This window comes from Dufourea novaeangliae, unplaced genomic scaffold (genome assembly GCF_001272555.1).
Source record: "Dufourea novaeangliae isolate 0120121106 unplaced genomic scaffold, ASM127255v1 scaffold57, whole genome shotgun sequence".
Taxonomy (NCBI): Eukaryota; Metazoa; Arthropoda; class Insecta; order Hymenoptera; family Halictidae; genus Dufourea; species Dufourea novaeangliae.
In genome coordinates, this window is record NW_015373937.1 from 2,106,811 (window position 1) to 2,125,719 (window position 18,909).

General features: G+C 38.8%; 2 protein-coding genes across 2 annotated transcripts in view; one reads left to right on the forward strand and one right to left on the reverse strand.

The window, feature by feature from the left end:
- LOC107185388 (protein slowmo) overlaps window positions 1–8,345 on the reverse strand; it is a 26,529-nt gene extending 18,184 nt beyond the window's left edge. Inside the window, exons 1-4 of the mRNA XM_015573054.1 lie at window positions 8,335–8,345; window positions 7,027–7,105; window positions 6,716–6,881; window positions 2,374–2,460 (exon numbers count right to left, since the gene is read on the reverse strand). Of these exons, the coding sequence (XP_015428540.1) occupies window positions 2,374–2,460; window positions 6,716–6,881; window positions 7,027–7,058 (285 nt within the window). The 5' untranslated portion in view covers window positions 7,059–7,105; window positions 8,335–8,345. The remainder of the gene's footprint in view (window positions 1–2,373; window positions 2,461–6,715; window positions 6,882–7,026; window positions 7,106–8,334) is intronic.
- Window positions 8,346–11,197: 2,852 nt separating this feature from the next.
- Window positions 11,198–18,175, forward strand: LOC107185396 (WD repeat, SAM and U-box domain-containing protein 1-like). The gene is made up of 18 exons (XM_015573061.1): window positions 11,198–11,336; window positions 12,126–12,377; window positions 12,529–12,700; window positions 12,833–12,978; window positions 13,097–13,323; window positions 13,416–13,657; window positions 14,186–14,276; window positions 14,392–14,507; window positions 14,562–14,704; window positions 14,885–15,083; window positions 15,224–15,369; window positions 15,715–15,923; window positions 16,014–16,294; window positions 16,535–16,625; window positions 16,717–16,811; window positions 16,896–17,057; window positions 17,139–17,286; window positions 17,791–18,175. The coding sequence occupies exons 2-18, from the start codon at window positions 12,259–12,261 to the stop codon at window positions 17,952–17,954; spliced, it is 2,751 nt and encodes a 916-aa protein (XP_015428547.1). The 5' UTR covers window positions 11,198–11,336; window positions 12,126–12,258; the 3' UTR covers window positions 17,955–18,175.
- The last annotated feature ends 734 nt before the right edge of the window (window positions 18,176–18,909 follow it).

The following is an 18,909-nucleotide window of genomic DNA, read 5'->3' on the forward strand; positions in this document are numbered from 1 at the left end:
CCCCCCCCCCCCTCCCGCCGGTAATGCGCGCATCAATAACCTATCATATCCAACCTTCCCGATGCGATGCGATGCCGCCTGCCTCCCCCTCTACCGATCCTAAGACGCGCGGCGATCTCGAGCTTGTAAACGCGAGTAAATGTATCTGCCTCCCGAACTGGAAAGTCTGCGTACCGCAATTTTACGAACGGATGCTACCAGAGGAGTCTCCAATTTATTCAAAGGGACGAGTGTCACGTTTGCCCTGGTTATTTTCAGGGATTCATTTGTTAGGAATGGTTGCGACAGAACGCAGATAGCCTAGGTACCGAATTGGAGTTATTTAAAATCAAGGCACGTTATATCGAAGACACATTCGCCGGATGCAAAAGAAAAATTGACATGAACTTCTGTAACGACATAATATAAAAAGCAGAAATACTATCGCTGAAAGGGTCGCCGGTAGTTCCACAGGTGAAATTGCATCGGCCCGTTTTCCAATTACCCCTTGCTGATCTCGATTCGAATGGAATTGGGTGTATATCGATTGTTCGATTACACGTGTACACGTGTGGTGTATGTGTTACCGTTCGTTCATCAAATTTATTTTCACCCGGCAAATGAATTGATAATGCTAACGATGGGAAAAAATAGTCTTTCGTTCGCGCGTACCTATACAAACATATACATTCTGTGTAAAAAGTACCCGGAATTTATCATTTGAAAGATGTTCGTAAAAGGTATCGCCACAAATTTTTTTTCTGTAAGTTGGTAGCACTGTACCGAGTACCACGTGGGAATTTGAGCGCGATCTGTCACTCAGTGTGTTGACAGCAGCTGTTTTTGTTAACCAAACTTTCGAGTGTTCTGCGATTTTTACAGTGGACAACTTAGTTGAACAAAGAGTTTGCCTTAAATTTTGTCTTTCAAACGAAATTTCGTGTGCCGAATCACTGAAAATGTTGCAGAAGACCTACGGTGAATCGTGCATGTCAAAAACACAGGCATATGAATGGTATAAAGCATTCAAAAAGAGCTGCGAAGTGGTAGTTGATTTGCCTCGTTCTGGTCGACCTGCGACGTGTACGAACGACGAAAACATCGACAAAATCAAGAAGCTGGTGCTCGAAAATCGTCGTATAAGTCTTAGAGAGTTGGTTGAAGAGGTAAACATATCTTTTAAGTCCGTTCATAACATTATGACTGATATTTTGGGCATGAAACGGGTCGCCGCACGACTGGTACCGAAAGAGCTCAATTTTCTCCAAAAACAGCATCGTTGTGCAAGAGTTTTTTGGCTAAAAACTCAAGGAATGTTATCGACCAAGCACCGTACTCGCCTGATATGGCACCGTGTGACTTTTTCCTGTTTCCGAAGCTAAAATTACCACTTCGAGGAAGGCGTTTTGAGTCAATTGAGGCCATAAAAGAAAATTCGCTGAAGGAGCTGAAGGCCATACCTCAATCAGCCTACGAACAATGTACGAAGGATTGGGTCAAGCGCTGGTATAGTTGTATTGCACTCGATGGGGCCTACTTTGAAGGCGACAAAATAAATTTTAATGAATAAATCAATTTTTTGTATTTTATTTAATAATTCCGGGTACTTCTTACACAGAATGTATGGTTGATTGGACCGTCAAGAAACCGTGGTTTTTTTTTTTTTTTTTTGTTTTTTTCGTTTTCTCGTTCGTTACTGGAAAATTATCCTCCGTTTATTTACCACGTTCGAACGCGTTACCATAATGCAATTTAATGATTTGGCACGTAACACTTGCTGGTCGAGTACCTATCCCAAATTTATCTCGCTCCGGGAAGATAAATTGCGAGCGCGGTCGAAAGTACTTTGTCGAGTAATATGTGTGTGTAATAAAGTGCAAATGTAATGAAATAAACGTGCCCCCGGCACGATGGAAACTCGCATTCGACTGATTAAACGTCGTGCATTATATTTCGATCGAGGATACGAATTAAGTGATGATCAATAGCGATACCACTTTCGATCGACGCGTTATTATATCAAACGAACGAACAGATGATATAGCTGATTGATTTTAATTAGTTAAGTATGGTCGAGTAAGTGAAGTATGTGTGCACAATTAAAAATGTTCATGAATAATTAACACTACTAAATTAAATTCTGTAATACAATAATATACAGAATCTAGCATAATATACTATAAAAGAAAATCTGCAGTAAATTAAAAGCAAACATAAATATCGTCAAAGGCACCATCGTAATTTCAGTAGGTAATGGTAAAATAGTAAATCTGTAATCCGTCATTTTGATGGATTTGGTAGTTTAGTGTTAAGCATTAGAGGTTCTTAATAATTCAAAGTTTAAGAGACTTTAAATTGTATTATTATAATTGTGAAATTGTTAAGCGTACTTACGTTTACAGTTTTCACCACCATTTCTCTGTCCTCTGGATTCACTTCGCTCCACTCAATGGCGTAGCATGGTCCTCGATGACCGAACAACTGAAATGCAAAACAAAGAAATTTATTTATACGATGAATAAATTACAGAAAATTGTGTTAAGTAATTAACTAACTTTCACGCCTATTCTGTACAATCGTACAACAAACACTTTAATTAACAGCATCGTAATTGCATAATCGTATAATATTATAAGAGATAAATACATTAATGTACCTATATGTAGGCCGAATAATTAACGCGGGCCAAGTGTCGTCGTGTCAATGTTTCTCAATAATTGATTGTATCAACAGACGCATTAATTAATAACACCGTCATTCCATAATTGTATTTAAGAAATTAATGAATTAACGTACTTATCCGAATAATTAACTCGTGCCGACTGTCGTCGAGTCGGTGCTTCCCAATAATTGATTATACATTTCCCTGATTAACAATATCTCAATTACATAACACTCGAGACCGTCCAGTTTACCTTATTTCGAGAAACTAATGCTTCCGAATACGCAGATATTATTCACCCTTTAAAACAAAAAGAAAACAAGATTTTCCTTCATTTATAAACTTAAACATAAAATAATTATCGAAGATCCAATAACAGACCTCATGGTCCAGCGAATCGTGTAATTACTCAGAAATTTTCGTCGTCGCAGCAACTGGTCACCCAGCAAGAACGCAGTTAAGAGTCGAAGAAAGACAAAAGAAAAGAGGAACAGGCTGACTAAAATCGGAACGAGCCTCCAGCACATTCCCTTCCCGTCAAGTAATTTCAAGAGTGCCTAAACGCGATCCACCACCTCCTACCCCTCTCTCGCCCTTCCGGTTGCTGTGCATTCGTTATATACGGAACTGTGATTCGAGGCATTCGGGCGGGCGAGCCGGCACAACGGAACGGCTTTGCGAAATGGCCAAGCTTATAGAAAATCCTTGCGAAAGGAAGCAATTCGCCGAGCCAAAAAGGATTCGGAGCTGAGACCCCCCATCCCACTCCTCATCCCTTCCTACCGTGGGATAGGAAAGAAACAGGGATGAGGTGGAGAGGCTTTAAGAGAGACCCCGGTGTGTATTCCGAAACGCAGGCGTCTAGCTGGATGATTGCCAAAGAGTGTAACACCGTGAGGTAGGAGGGAAAGAATTATGAAAGTTGATACCGTCGATGTCGTTGTTTTGTAATTCTCTGCTTCGAGCTCGGCCCTCCCGCCTCCACGCCACCGCCTTCTTCTTCTTCTTGCGTTGCCAAAACTTTCGAGTTTCCCGCTGTGCGCTACCGGTCGTCGGGTGTTTCTATAGATTGCTCGATCAAACAAGCGGGTAGATGTTTTGTCTATAAACCGGCGCCCGGCAAAGAAAAGGGGATGCACGACCCCGTGTGTGGGATTGATTTCTTACAACGTCGAAACTTTCGGGGTAAATAAACCTTGGAAGGAGGGACGTGCTTATAACGAAACTTGTTTGCCCATTGTACCCCTCTTGGTCTGATTGATTATGAAGCTGCATCTCCTGTCCTCGCTATGGCGAACTTTAACCCGTAACCGAAAGTTATTGAATGAGACGTTGTGCTACAATCATGACGGTTATCAACCATTTCGGATGGTCACGGAGGCGAAAACGAAGAATGGGAAAGTTGGGTGACGCTTCTTGGTACCAGTTTGTCGGTTAGGAGGATGGATCTTTTCTTGAAACAAAAACTTATGACATTAATTTTCTCGATAATGTAAATTAACATTTTACTTTTTTATCTACACATTATACGTAGTACGGTGTAATGTCTTTCGGAATGATCACGGTATACATGAGAATAAAACTGTAATAAGTTTCGAACTGTTATTGACATTCGAACCATAAGTTGTCATATTTATACTGGCATTTTAAATTTTTTATAAATTGTGGTTTTATGCTGCAATACTAAAAATGGGTCAAGGAAAGAATTCTTCCAAGTCAAGTCGGTCATTACGGCTGACCTCTTACGAACAATCGTCGATTCTGTCGTTAATCGTTGCGAACTGAGAAATTCCGAATGGATTTTAAAAATCTTGATCCAAAATCTGGAAATATGGGTCAAAGAAAGAATTCTTCCAAGTCAAGTCGGTCATTACGGCTGACCTCTTATGAACAATCGTTGAGTCTGTCGTTAATCGTTGCGAACTGAAAAATTCCGAATGGATTTTAAAAATCTCGATCCAAAACCTGGAAAAATGGTCAAGGAAAGAATTCTTCCAAGTCAAGTCGGTCATTATGGCTGACCTCGTACGAACAATCGTCGATTCTGTCGTTAATCGTTGCGAACTGAGAAATTCCGAATGGATTTTAAAAATCTTGATCCAAAACCTGGAAATATGGGTCAAAGAAAGAATTCTTCCAAGTCGGGTCGGTCATTATGGCTGACCTCTTACGAACAATCGTCGATTCTGTCGTTAATCGTTGCGAACTGAAAAATTCCGAATGGATTTTAAAAATCTCGATCCAAAACCTGGAAAAATGGTCAAGGAAAGAATTCTTCCAAGTCAAGTCGGTCATTATGGCTGACCTCTTACGAACAATCGTCGATTCTGTCGTTAATCGTTGCGAACTGAGAAATTCCGAATGGATTTTAAAAATCTCGATCCAAAACCTGGAAAAATGGTCAAGGAAAGAATTCTTCCAAGTCGAGTCGGTCATTATGGCTGACCTCTTACGAACAATCGTCGATTCTGTCGTTAATCGTTGCGAACTGAGAAATTCCGAATGGATTTTAAAAATCTCGATCCAAAACCTGGAAAAATGGTCAAGGAAAGAATTCTTCCAAGTCGAGTCGGTCATTATGGCTGACCTCTTACGAGCAATCGTCGATTCTGTCGTTAATCGTTGCGAACTGAGAAATTCCGAATGGATTTTAAAAATCTCGACCCAAAACCTGGATGTCCAACTATTAATAAAATATTATCAGGATTTTTTCATACTTTACTGTTTCATAAATTGGATACACGCATTAAGGTAAGTGAAACCATTTCCCCCGAGATTGAAAGATCCGAACCCTGCAAGTTATATAAGTTACTTCACTGTTCGGGGATACAAGATTAACCACACGGTCTGGTCATGGACAGGTGTGGAGTACTCGAGAATTATGGACAAAACGACGTAAACCTCGTAAACGTCGATCCCGTGATTCATAATCTTATGACGCTAAGAATCTACGTAAAAATGAATCGTGTTACGTAAAGCCAGACAGCGTTTTCCGGACTCGTAGGTAGAGGCACATCGCCAACAGTCTTTTATGTATCCAATAGACGTAACTGCACGTGATATGCTGAGACGTAATTGTTAGGTACCGCAAATACGGATCGATATTGTACAAGCGATCCGAGTAATGTCTGATGTAATAATTTCGATCGAAAAATAAATTGATAAGTTCGTCAAGGTCACGCCTCGGGAAGAGGTCGAAAAGGTCGTTCTGATAAAGTAGAAAGGTAGCGAACATGTTTGTAGCCCTTTCCACGAGAGTATATGGAGTGATGATCAATAAGCCGAGAATATGGTTCAGCAAGGTTGATATTATCAAGTTCTATGCTGATCGACCGCTGAAATCAAGTCTGAAATGTAGCGGCCTTGCCGTGATGCTAACGGTCACGTGACCGTTACGTATACTAAATAAAGCGAACTTACTGGAAATTTCGAATGATGACCTCGATGGAATTTTACCTATGCAATCGCTACCGGATTATGCGTCAGCCTCCATCTTCCCGACCATGAACAATCAGGCCCAAACAGAAACTGTCAATTATTCTTGGACTCAGTAATATATAAGGATATACTCTTGACTCAAAATTAATGAAAATATTTAGGATTTTAATATTTCAATCAATATTTCTTATAATAATACTGGTACTGATAACGAGTGTTAAAGATTTCACAACAGAATGAGCACAATGGCAAATAATACTGAACGGTTCAATAGGCGAAGATGCAATGGAATGTACTCAAAATAAGAAAATGTCACATTCGCTGGCAAAAATATTCAAGTATAGGACACAGAAGAGAACTAAGATTTATAAATAATTCGGATAAACGTTCAAATGATCCTAATGTATGACTAATGCAGTACTATATTGTTCTATGCATAAACCATATTCATAAGTAAATGACGATGAAATCAACTAATGAACTTATGTATATAATTGCATTGTTCCAGTCATGTCCAAGTGAATTCATTAAGCTGAATGACAATTAAAACGGAAATAGCTGTCTTTTGCTCCAGTTATAGAGGTTATGTTCCATACTGTGTAGAGCAAATAACCTTAGTAGCAGTTGGGTACTTACCGGCGAAATCCAGGTTGGGAAACGCCATTCGCTGGTGACCAGTCGGTGTGAATAAAGAACACCGTCTCTGACTCGTCTGTCGATGACATCTGTTCCCAAAACACATGGATTGCAAGGATTTGGGTACTTTCTGCAAGCTGCTTTCACCACTGTTTCCCATGGGTGACTGTGAATTTGAATAAGATCCACGTGTTCAATTGTGTATGTTCGAACGAGAGCAATTCTCTTTCAAATAACGAAATATTACAAGATATTTGCACGTCCTAGCCTCGACAATTATAAACGAATAAACCTCTATACGAGAGACTCACTCGAAAGTATGGTACGATGTCCACATCTTCATGCTTGCGGATTTTCTGTTTGGGAACGTAACGCTGACACTGGCTGACACTAAAATTTAAGTTACACACGGTAAACACGAAATAATTACACACAACTTCAGTACAGCAAAGTGAGCCTAACGACTACGAAAACCTAACGTTACTTAAAGGAGCGTACGAGACGACTCCAATGAACCTTTCTTTTTAGTAGAATATCATGAACCTGCAGTTGGTGTGCCTACGATGAACTAAAATTACTATCTGAAGCGTAAAGCTATTGGTAGAACGTTATTGGCACGCTTGCTGATTAAAGTATTACTAAGTTACCCGAACGAATATTTACTTCATTCCATTAAAACATGTTATGCATATTGTCTACATTGAATTGTATTTCTCTCAAATTCATCGAATGGTTTTTAAAAAATCCCTTAGCCCACCATTGGAAACGTTAGCACCCCCTAGGATTGTACTATGGAACAAGAAAAACAACTACAAAATCGCAAACCGAATGGTGGCGTCATCTGCGACAAAAATGGCCAAGCTATTGGCCATTTAATATCACGCGCATGCCGTTTGATGTCGCCAGCTACACTAAATAACCCTCCTGGCTCTATCACAATTAACATTGCCAACACTTATATTCATAACTCCCAATCAGTAAATTTTCTAGGTGTCCGCATTGACCAAGACTTAAATTTCCATTAACTCTATCTGCTCTTCTGCTCAAAAACTTCTAAATATAATCAGGTTTCTAAGAGGTACTTGTTGGGGTACAGATTCCAAAACATTAATCACCATTTTCAAAGGTCTAATCCGCTCAAGAATGGAATATTGCCTTTCTTTCATTTTTCCAAAGTATTCATTCCTGAAGCAGAAGCTTGAAAAAATTCAACTCACTGCTGTTCAGCTTGCTTTAGGCCTCAGGAACTCTACCCCTAATAATGTCTCACTGGCTGAGGCTAAACTTCCTCTTATAGAACATCGAGCCCTATTTTTAGGTCCAAAATACATCACTAAAATCATAACTAACCCTTCTCACTTTTTATATAACATTATCTACAAGTACCATAGTTCCTTTAACTACCCTACCGCAGCTAAATTACATACCCAACCCAGACTATTGGCCCATATCATTGGGAAAGTCTGAAATAATCGAGATGTCATAGCAACTAATTTATGCCAATTCATTCCTCTTGATCTATCTTTAATTCTTTACCACGCTGCTGACTGTGATCTAGAAACTGGTCTTGCACTCAAGCTCAGCTCTGACATAAACACAGATTTTCTCATAATAATTACCACAATATATCCGGGTCTCATGACAATTTTCACAGACGGTTCCAAAACCAAAGAGAGACTTGCTGTAGGCGCAGCTTGGTTGTGTCCATCTCTTGCTAAAGCTGAGTACATCAGCTTGAACAAGTTTGCTTCAGTTTTCACTACAGAAAGCTCTAGAGTTTACGTTAGAACACCCTGGCAAATCCTTCCTCATATGTACAGACTCTCTGAGCGTTTTACAATCCTTTAGCAACTCCCTTACAGGAAGGTCGGGGTCCTTAATAAATACATCATACAAACATATATAAATACTAGGGAAAAAACTGGCGTAGGGAAACGGCTGCTTACCACTTGGTATTGGGAATTATAGAAATTTATGCCAAATTTAATATTTATTTCGATACTAGAAATAAATTTACCGAGTGGTAGAAGAATTCTTCACGTCACTTCTTCCCTAGCGGAAGTCGAGGTTACTCGTGAGGGTCATTGGGCCCCGTCGAGCCCTCTCGTTTACTTATACATATTCGGACAGGTCTCACGGCGTTATACGGACAGCATTCGTCATGACCAAGCACTCGACGTGTAGCTTAAAGAACGTAGATTAATCCCTTGACATTGCCAATAACAATAAACGACCAGAACACTGTTAAAATCGCATTTAATCGCGGAATACCACTATTTTTTCGACCGGTGGCGCCATCCGTGGCAATTCGCTCAAACTGCTAGCCAAATCATACCGACAGGTGAGTGATAATTCCTGGTGATGGAAAAATGCGAATATCTCAGTAATTAAGCGCTTAAAATGAACCTCATTAGTCTCAAATTGTTTCTCAGGACTTAATGCATGGATTCAATAGTACAGAACCCCAGAATTAATAAAATTAATTATGCCTGTATTACCGCAGCCCCTTATGGAATGGCAACCCTAATTGCAGAGATTTCGATCACGTTTACACCGCTGAACGGGCATCGTTTTTCCTCGTCACGCATTAAATTCGAAGTTTAAAGAACGTAGAATAATACTCACTAACGGCTGGGAACCATTAATTACAAGAACATTGTTAAAATCATATCTATTTGCAACGGGTAACACTATATCTAGTCATGCGTACCCCGTTAAGTTCACTTAGGACAGCTCTTACACCGTTATGCGGATAACTTTCGTTTAGATAAAGCACTCGATTTGTAGCTTAAAGAACGTAGATTAATCCCTTAACATTGCCAATAACAATAAACGACCAGAACACTGTTAAAATCACATTTAATCGTGGAATACCACTATTTTTTCGACCGGTGGCGCCACCCGTGGCAAATCGTTCAAACTGGTAGACAAACTGTTTCAGAGACTTTCTGCGAGATGGCGTCGTCGTTGATTTTTTTGCGCTATTTTCAAAGTGTATAGTGATTCTTGTAGAATACATATCATATTCAGAAATGCTTTAATTATGTTTTCAGGTTTATACGGGCAGCTTTTCTGTCGCCAAAGCTCTAGATACAGAAGCTTAAAGAATGTAAATTAATGCCCTCTCATGGATAACATTTTTGACAGTTTTTTATCGATTACGATGAAAACGATTTTATTTATGACATAGATGCACATAGACAGAGTCAGTATTTACAACTAAAAGGATCTAAGAATTTGTATCTAATAAATAACCTAACTCAGACCTGAAATTTTATTGACAAATCTTCATTTGCCTATGATTTTGTACAAATACATAAGCACCTGGTGCATCAGTTACAGAAAGACTCGAGGTTGATTGTTTCTTACGGATCCCGTCATTATTTAATTATTATTGTATTATTTATCGATTCTTTTCAGTTTGCGAGATGTTCCGGATCCTTGACAACCTTGCTGCTTTTGTCAAGGACTACCTAAAAACACAAAAGGCGGAATTCCGTATTCCCGAGGGCGATATAATTGAAAACAGCGATAAATGTTATAAACATGATGTTATTGTCGAGTTATTTGTTGTGCGTCTGGCTACATGCATCGATCCTATTTAAAATCACATTTGTTCGCAAGCACTTCATTTTACAAATGACAGTTTATATTTTTTAGAAAATAAAATCCATTCAATCATATTTTCCAGTGTTGCAATCCGATGCAGTATTTTTGTTTCTTGGATAGTTAAAAGTAAAATAATAATAGTTAGATATCTGTAAATATCTGTATACATATACATAGTATATACACAAAAATGCAAGAACAAATGTGTACAGCTTTTCGAAATTGTATTTGCATAAAGAAATACATTTGTGTATATGTATGGTTTTGAAAATGATATTTGAGATTACAATTTCAAGCTGCAACCAGTACCTGAGCAATGCATTAACACACGTTGAATTTAAAGTGAGTTATTAATAAAAGTCGTCGACTCTTTACAAACGAAACTTATTGATTATTTTGTAAGAATTTTATGTGAAACAAACGAGATAGTCTTCGGTCTATTACTTTTCGTAACTTACAGATTTCGTCTACTTTGATCACAACTACGAAACACGTGTGTATACATATGTACATATATGTATGTAGCTTACCCTCGTGAAAGAAATTCTATTCTCGTAGTACCTATCGATTTTACCGGCAAAGTGTAGACATGCGTTTAACGCTTTAGCGTCATTATTAGGTTGCTTGGGATTTTTTAACCTGGCTTGGGCCACTCGGCCGTCGCATCCTAAACGCGTGACGTACGTAGAACTTTTGCAGAGGAGAACACCTTACACCTTACACCCGAAGCAGAGCGCACACGACAGAGGACAGAGGTAGAAAACGCTTGTTGGTGAGTCGCCGAGTAGGACGTAGTGGGGGCAAAACTCGCACGGACGGGGCGGAGCCGCTCCGAGTCGGAAACGCTTGTACTACGCAGTAGCTAACAATATATTTTGGAATACAGTATGTGATACTCGTCGAAGAAATGCTTGCTAATGAATTTATAATACGTCAAAGTTAAACTTTTTTAACGGACGACACAGTTTGCTGGATTCACATGGACATTTAGTACACACGTGCCTTCTACAACGTAAGTACATATCAACCTGTTCACACGTTTCGAGTTTTCTTTGCCTCCGGTGACTTTGTTTTTCTTGTTTTTCTCCTTCTTCTTCTGTTTTGATACGGTATATTAAAGCTGAACGCCGATAAATGTGTAAGGGAATAAAGAACGAACGAAATAATGCAACTGACAGAACTTTTGCATCGTGTAACGATTTAAATGTGATTATGTTTGCACTTTTAATGTATAGGTACGCGTTGCGAAGTTTTCATGTTCGAAGAATATAATAATATTTAGGCATGTATGATAATATATCGTATGTGATGGTGGATGTAGATGGTTGCAGGAGAAAATTTTGAAAACCATACGTAATCGATAAATCATTGAAAACAATAAAGTGATTGTTCTTTTACATATATGTGGAGTATAGGCGACACTAACGTCAGCTCTATATACATATATTACGCTCTCAATTATTCGCAGCCTTGTAAAAACTACTTTTCATATTCAAATTATCCGATTATGAAATAACGAGAACCACTAGAAACGTAGGAATTAAGTTTCGGTGAATTAGACCCACTTGGCATGGAATACACATACGTATCCTCCTGTACCATAGAGCCACGTTGACGGAGCAAGTACATTAATCAATTTCAAGGTCTCGCGCCTTTAGTGCTCTATTCGACAATATGTTTTTCCTAATCGTAATACGTTGTGCAACACATTTAGTGTATATTTACATCCATCCTTGTGTTATTTCCAGCCGAAATTTATGCGACAACCTATTATAAATATGTATGTCTGAATTGATTACAGTTATCAATTTCGTTCAAGGGTTGCCGGAACAATAATTAAAAGAGTATAGAAAACCGAAAGAAGGAATAGGACTAAGGAATTTCAGTGTTCATTTCGCTCTGGGATCTTGTTGGTTTTAGTACAAGTATATAACATGACCGGTAGCACCATCGACATAGGTTATGTACAAGTTCTGCAGACGTTAAAGGTGCATACGAGCGATGTGACGAGCGTTGATTTTGCCAGTGATTGCGTGTTGGTGACTGGATCCGGGTAAGGGAATAAAAAGAAAAGAAACGCGCGACCAACGTTTGTCACGTTGATCATCAGATGTGAATAAATAAAAATAGATGCGACGTTGTTGTACACTTGTTATGTACATGTACCTATGTATGTATAATAATAAAATTCTACATTGTTTCAGAGATAAGCGCATTCGAGTTTGGCAATGGCGAGCATGTAGCGGATACGTGGAAGCATGTTTTTCGCCTTTGCTGGGACACAAATATGGAATTACGTCGGTGAAAGTAAGCCCCCGATCGACAATGTTAGCTTCAGCCAGTATAGACGGAACAACGCTGTTGTGGAATCTACGGGTAGGTAATCATACATCGAGGAACAAATCCTTCGGAAAATGATGCACATTGTTCATTACGGTGTACGGTTAATTATACATATACACGAGAGTGGTATTTTCAACGGTGATCGAATACTTGTGATCTCTACAGACAGGTTCGAAGATACACACCATGGTTCAAACTGGCGGAGAAGCTGTAAGAGTTTGCAGATTCTCGCCAGACTCTACGTTGCTCGTAACTGCGGGTGACAATGGGCAAGTCTGTGTCTGGGATTTGATTCGACGTAATTTAATTAGGTAAGGAAATCATAATGGCGTTAACATGTAGGAGGAGATCATGTTATAACCCTATGAGTAGCGCTCTGGTGTATGTACCTAACGAAGAAACGATGATACATACCTTGTCCACGTACAGATGTTTCCAACAGCACGACGGCTCTGTGCAAAGTGTGTGCTTCTCACCGGATTCCAGTTGGTTAATCACGTGTTGCACGTTGGGGGTCTTGAAGTTATTTTCCACTGCCGATATTATTGATTCGTGCATTTCTGATAAACAAACAGTTACCGCGTTTGCCTGGATAGACGATGCTCATGATTTGGGTGTCGTCTCTTGTGATTTCTCGATTTCTCAGGAAGTTACAAGTACGTAAAGATGCGCATCGTACATGATATTTGTGTCGTTGAATTTAGGTTGCAATTGATATATGTACATCAGAGTGCCATTTCTTATGCAGGCAATGATCCATTTACAAAGCTGTATCAATTCGTTACTTGCGGTAACGATCATTGTGTGAAATTATGGGAGATGACGGTAACAGAAACAACAAAGTGTCAGGCTGAATTGTTCACTGCCGAAATAAAAATCTGCAGAATTATGGAGAAGCATAGTAGTGCCTTGACATGCGTTCGTTTTAATATGAACGGATTGTATATCGTTAGTAGTAGTCTCGACAAAACAGCGGTGATCTGGGAAACGGTAGGTAGGACTCTCGCAGTAACAAATTGATAGATTTCCAAACGGTCTATGTATGGCTATTATGTTTGTATGTACACCCACGAACAAACTCGGCTTCCGCTAGGGGAAAAAGTGGCGTTGGAGAAGGGCCTCTTAAAATTTGGTATCGGGAATTATTGAAATTTATGCAAATTCGATTTAATATTTATTTCAGTACTTGAAATAAATTTACCAAGTGGTAGGAGGTTTTTCTCTTACACCCCTTTTTTCCTAATTCCCCATTGGTGTACACCCACGAGCAAAGTTGGCTTCCGCTAGGGGGGGAAAAAGTGATGTAGGTGAAGGGCCTCCTACTATGCTCCTTCCTCTTGGTATTTGGAATTACTGAAATTTATGGCAAATTAACATTCGATTTAACATTAATTTCAGTATCTACGCCGCTTTTTCCCATAGTGAAAGCCCAGTTTGCTCGTGGGTGTACATAAGTACTTTCGTAGCAACGAAATCGCGTTGTTGTTTCTAGTTTCTAGAACTCTTTTTAACTTTCAGCGCACGGGTAAAATAATGGCGACATTGTCAGGACACAACAGATACGTAGCATGCTGCGCATTCTCGAGAGATGGAAATTTATTAGCGACGGGTAATTATTTACTAAAGCATCGGACAACAGAACATAAAATTAAACAAGAGTCGCGATAGGTCTTGTATCTTTTTTTACCATTTATGCATTCCCTATTTGATTATCAATGCTTCAGGGTCGAACGATAAGTCCGTCATTATATGGGATTTAACGGGAGGCTTATGTCTCGATTCGGAACTCGCACGAGGCTTCTTGTCTTCTACTACATTGTTATTGACAGATTCTGGAGAGGTAAAGAAAATTCGTATTGTAACGCATGAAAGTACATACTCATTTCTTTCGTAGACCGCGAAACACGAACAAGATGTGATGAAAAACGCAGAGACATCGATCAATGACGTTAAATTACTTCAAAGGCTAGAGGACCACAATGGTGTAGTAAACAGCGTAGCTTTTTACGGAAATCATCTTATTGCTTCTGGATCAGGGTTAGTCGGAATTAACTTACTCAAACTGTTCAAACGTGAAAGGAAAAAATGAAAAGTACCCTGTAATATAACATCGGTTGAATGTTGAATTCGTGATATGTACATTTTATTCGATCAGTTATTGCCACTATTAGAGGCATACGTTATGTAAACTTTACCTTTCTAGTAATGATAATTTAGGGACAAGTTAGTACGCGTATGGAACGTTGAAACGGACGAGGATGGAGATTCAGTAAACGTTGCTATGAAATTTCAAGAAAAACCATACAGTCCAATGGACGGTCACAAATACAGCGTGAATCACGTCGAGTTCAGTCCCTGCGGTACTATGCTTGCATCTTGCTCGTTAGACGGCACAGCTATCATCTGGAATACCGAGGTAATACATGCACGCACATGGAACAACCTCCATACATTTAGATCATGTCGATCGTAGAAAACAGCAAAACACATTTATTTATCATTAATGTTCAACTGTTACATGTATTTTCATTCTCGTTTATCACTGATCTATCGTAGAACGGGAGTCAAGCAAAATCTTCTTTCGTAAATTCGGGATCTGGCATTCGCGTCTGTCGATGGTCACCGGATGGCACCAAAATTGCTACAGCCGGAGACGATGAAATAGCAACGTTATGGGATGTAAATAATATGGTGGAGCTTTGGTACTTGAATCATACATATTACATACACGTAAATAATCTTCTAGAATTTTAACCAGCACGAAAATGACGATGTTACGAATCCGTTCAAACAATTTAAAAATAATAAAGTGACGAACGTGCTTTTTTTCATGCTAATAGTGACCACCGTTATACATAATACATACATACATGTACATACCAGAGTTGGGCAAAATGTAATCTAATTACAAAATCCAAATCACAATTACATTGTTACATACATACGTACATACACACGTGCATATACACATATATACATGCACACGTTAGAATTAACCAAACGATAAAAAAGAATTATTTAATTATCGAACCTGTGATGCCTCACAGTACTTTCAGAGGCCATTCAGATGCGGTGAACGCTGTCGCTTTTACGCATGATTCTCGTTATTTGGTTACGGCATGCAACGAAGGATCTTGGAGGTTATTTAATACCATGGACAATAAATGTAATGCTGCTCTGATGATCTGCGAAGAAGCTCATGACTTGGGCGTTCAAGGTTGTGATTTTAGCCCAACCGCCAATTTCACTCTTACCGGTAAGGAAAACGACCTCCGCACATGCCAACTGTGTACACGTACATAAACGTATGTACATACATTATCGTTTATTGCGTTACTTTGAACAGCAGGAAGAGGGCTGACTGACGATGATAAGCAATCTTACCTGTTAGCGACGAGCGGTAATGACTCATTGGTGAAATTATGGCAAATAACAGTTTATAAGAAAAATGAGACCATCATGGCAGGAGGTGGCAGTACCGGAAGCAGCGATTGCGATACACGATACAAACAAAGAAACGTTTTGACTGGACACGGCGGTAACGTCACGTGTGTTCGGTTTTCACCGATTCAAGGAGAAATCCTAGGAAGCGTAGCTACCGATCGAACAGCCCGTATTTGGAGCGTAGTAAGTACGATGTGTTACAATTAGTAAGTAATGATCGTCCTCCCTTTCTTTGTTTCTCCTCTTTACGTGAAAAAAGAACATCTACCTACATATTTATGTGGCCGTTGGACAAATTTATCCATCCTTTGTTGCCACGATCAAAAGAATATATTCGTACATATGTATATACATACATATATACATATGTAGGTATGTATGTTGTATGTTTCATAATGTACAATGTTTATAATATGATTTCAGTACACTGGAGATTGTTTATACGTACTAGAAGAACACGAAAGCCTTGCAACTACCTGCGCATTTTCCGAAAATACTTCTCTTTTTATTACAGGTTGAAACAAATTATTAACATGTACTATTCCATACGCACTTGCCTAGATCGCTTCTCTGTTTCATTAACGCTAACTATTCCAAACGAACAGGTGCGTTAGACAAAACAATCCTAGTCTGGAAAATACCTCAACAACTGATTTCGCAGAATATCTTGATCGATAACTTGAAGCAGAACAGGAAACAGGTAAAAACAAAGAAATAATTACTTACAGTATCTAGTACAATCGGTAAAGTTATTGTTAACACCGGGAAATTTTCAATGCGGTAGGTTGTGAACTGGAGAGTTGACGACACGTTAAAATGGCTGAAGGAAATAGGATTATTCGCGTTAACGAAGAGAGCTCGTACGATACATCTAACCGGTCGTCTATTGCTCAACGCATCGGAAGACGAATTAACAAGGAACCTACAAATCGAACAAGATGAACACGTACGGCGCTGTATTGTATACCGATTAAGAGCTGTCGATCGTCCGCATTGGATTTCGTAATGCTAATGCATTTCTTTTTAGGCGGTTGAAATTTTCAAAACTCAGCTGTATTGGTTGAAGCGCGAAGACAACAACGTTATTGAAACCCCTATAGACGATTCTGAAATACCTCATGAATTTCTATGCCCCATCACGCATGAGATAATGAAAGAACCCGTTCGATGTTCTGGTAAGAAATATGCAATATGCCTAGAAAATATGTGTGTAAACTTTTTATGACAAAGTTTTCCTGATAAAAATAAGACTGAATTTCACTTGATTCAAACCATAATTCGAATTGTAGAAAAATCATAAATGATCTGAATTACAGTGAGTGTCAAAAGTATTCGTACACCCTGTAAAACGGAACAACTCTTTTAAAATTGGACCAATTTTAAAAGAGTTCCGTTTTAAAGGGTCTACGAATACTTTTGACACCCACATAGTTTACGTTTCGTCGCATATTTGTATCTTTATACTTGACGTCTCTGGACTCGGTCCTTGACAGGAAACGAAAAACGATATTCTACTATAATAAATAGAAGCCGAGTTTGCTCGTGAGGGTACATACAGTCACTATGAGAGCCACTGCTATACCGAACAATAGTGTATTTCTAAGTGCATACATAGTAATACATACATACATATGTGCATAAATTGTATCACAAATGAACACTTTCTGTAATGTTTCCAGACGGATTTACGTACGAGAGAGCAGCTATAAACGAATGGTTTTTATGCGGAAAATATACAAGTCCTATGACAAACAAATTTTTGCAAGACACTTCGTTTATAACGAACATCGAGCTCAGAAATATGATATATACTTTTCTTCACGGAAACCGACCGCAATCCTGAGTAACGCAGTCTCTTTGTAGTTTATAGATTGCGTTAAAGCACACGATACGAATTTTACACGCGGATCGACAAAGAAACCACGTCCTCTTATTACAGTGCATATCTACCTACTTTGTAATGTTTTTCACACGTTTTGCACCTAAAATCGCTATAAAATGCGCGGCGGAGATTTTTTATGTACGAGCATAGGCGTACAATACCGTGTGTGTGTGTGTGTGTGTGTGTGTGTGTGTGTGTGTGTGTGTGTGTGTGTGTGTGTGTGTGAAGAGAGAGAGAACGTTAAATGTACGCACATAAAGTTGTTAAGACACGACAACATATACTTCTACCATTGCAATTATAGAATATTTATAATCGAAATCATTAGAATGGATTACATACGGTTCCCAGTCGTGAGTTATTGATAATTATTCTGCGTTATACACATAAATAAATCTATGATGTTCGACGTAACATCGTGTAAATGTTGTGTGATTGCAGTTATGCAGAACTTGATGCAAAGAATAGGTGGTGTAAATTCTAAAATAGAAAAGTTTATCGAGCCTTACGATTGTTGATTACTAGTACATACAAGCGTGTGTATGCATTTCGCCTTTTATTCTTTAAATTTAATTATTATATCGTTCTCTAAAATATTCTAATTTTTAAGTTATAAGAATAACGACCTACGGCAAGATACATTACCAATATAAATACCGTAAGAAATCCCGTAAAAGTAGTAGATAGAATTACTATTTACATATACATATTATACATACATGTACTCACATGTACCTAGATAGCACACAAACTGCTTAATGATGGGCGTCTTAGACGTAAAATAACCGTAAAATGGGCGTCGTCAAGGCGTCATGTGATATCTGAGTGTGTACATACATTTGTACAATGAACTTTCATTTTCTCAAAATGTCGATTGCACTGATTTATGAATAGACTACAGATCTTTATGCATTTA

What these genes read in the sequence shown, in the direction of transcription:
- LOC107185396 (XM_015573061.1), top strand. Translation starts at nt 12,259, where the DNA reads ATGACCGGTAGCACCATCGACATAGGTTATGTACAAGTTCTGCAGACG. An exon ending in TATTGACAGATTCTGGAGAG is followed by an intron (nt 14,508 to 14,561) that starts GTAAAGAAAATT and finishes TTTCTTTCGTAG; the next exon opens with ACCGCGAAACACGAACAAGA. An exon ending in CAGCCCGTATTTGGAGCGTA is followed by an intron (nt 16,295 to 16,534) that starts GTAAGTACGATG and finishes ATATGATTTCAG; the next exon opens with TACACTGGAGATTGTTTATA.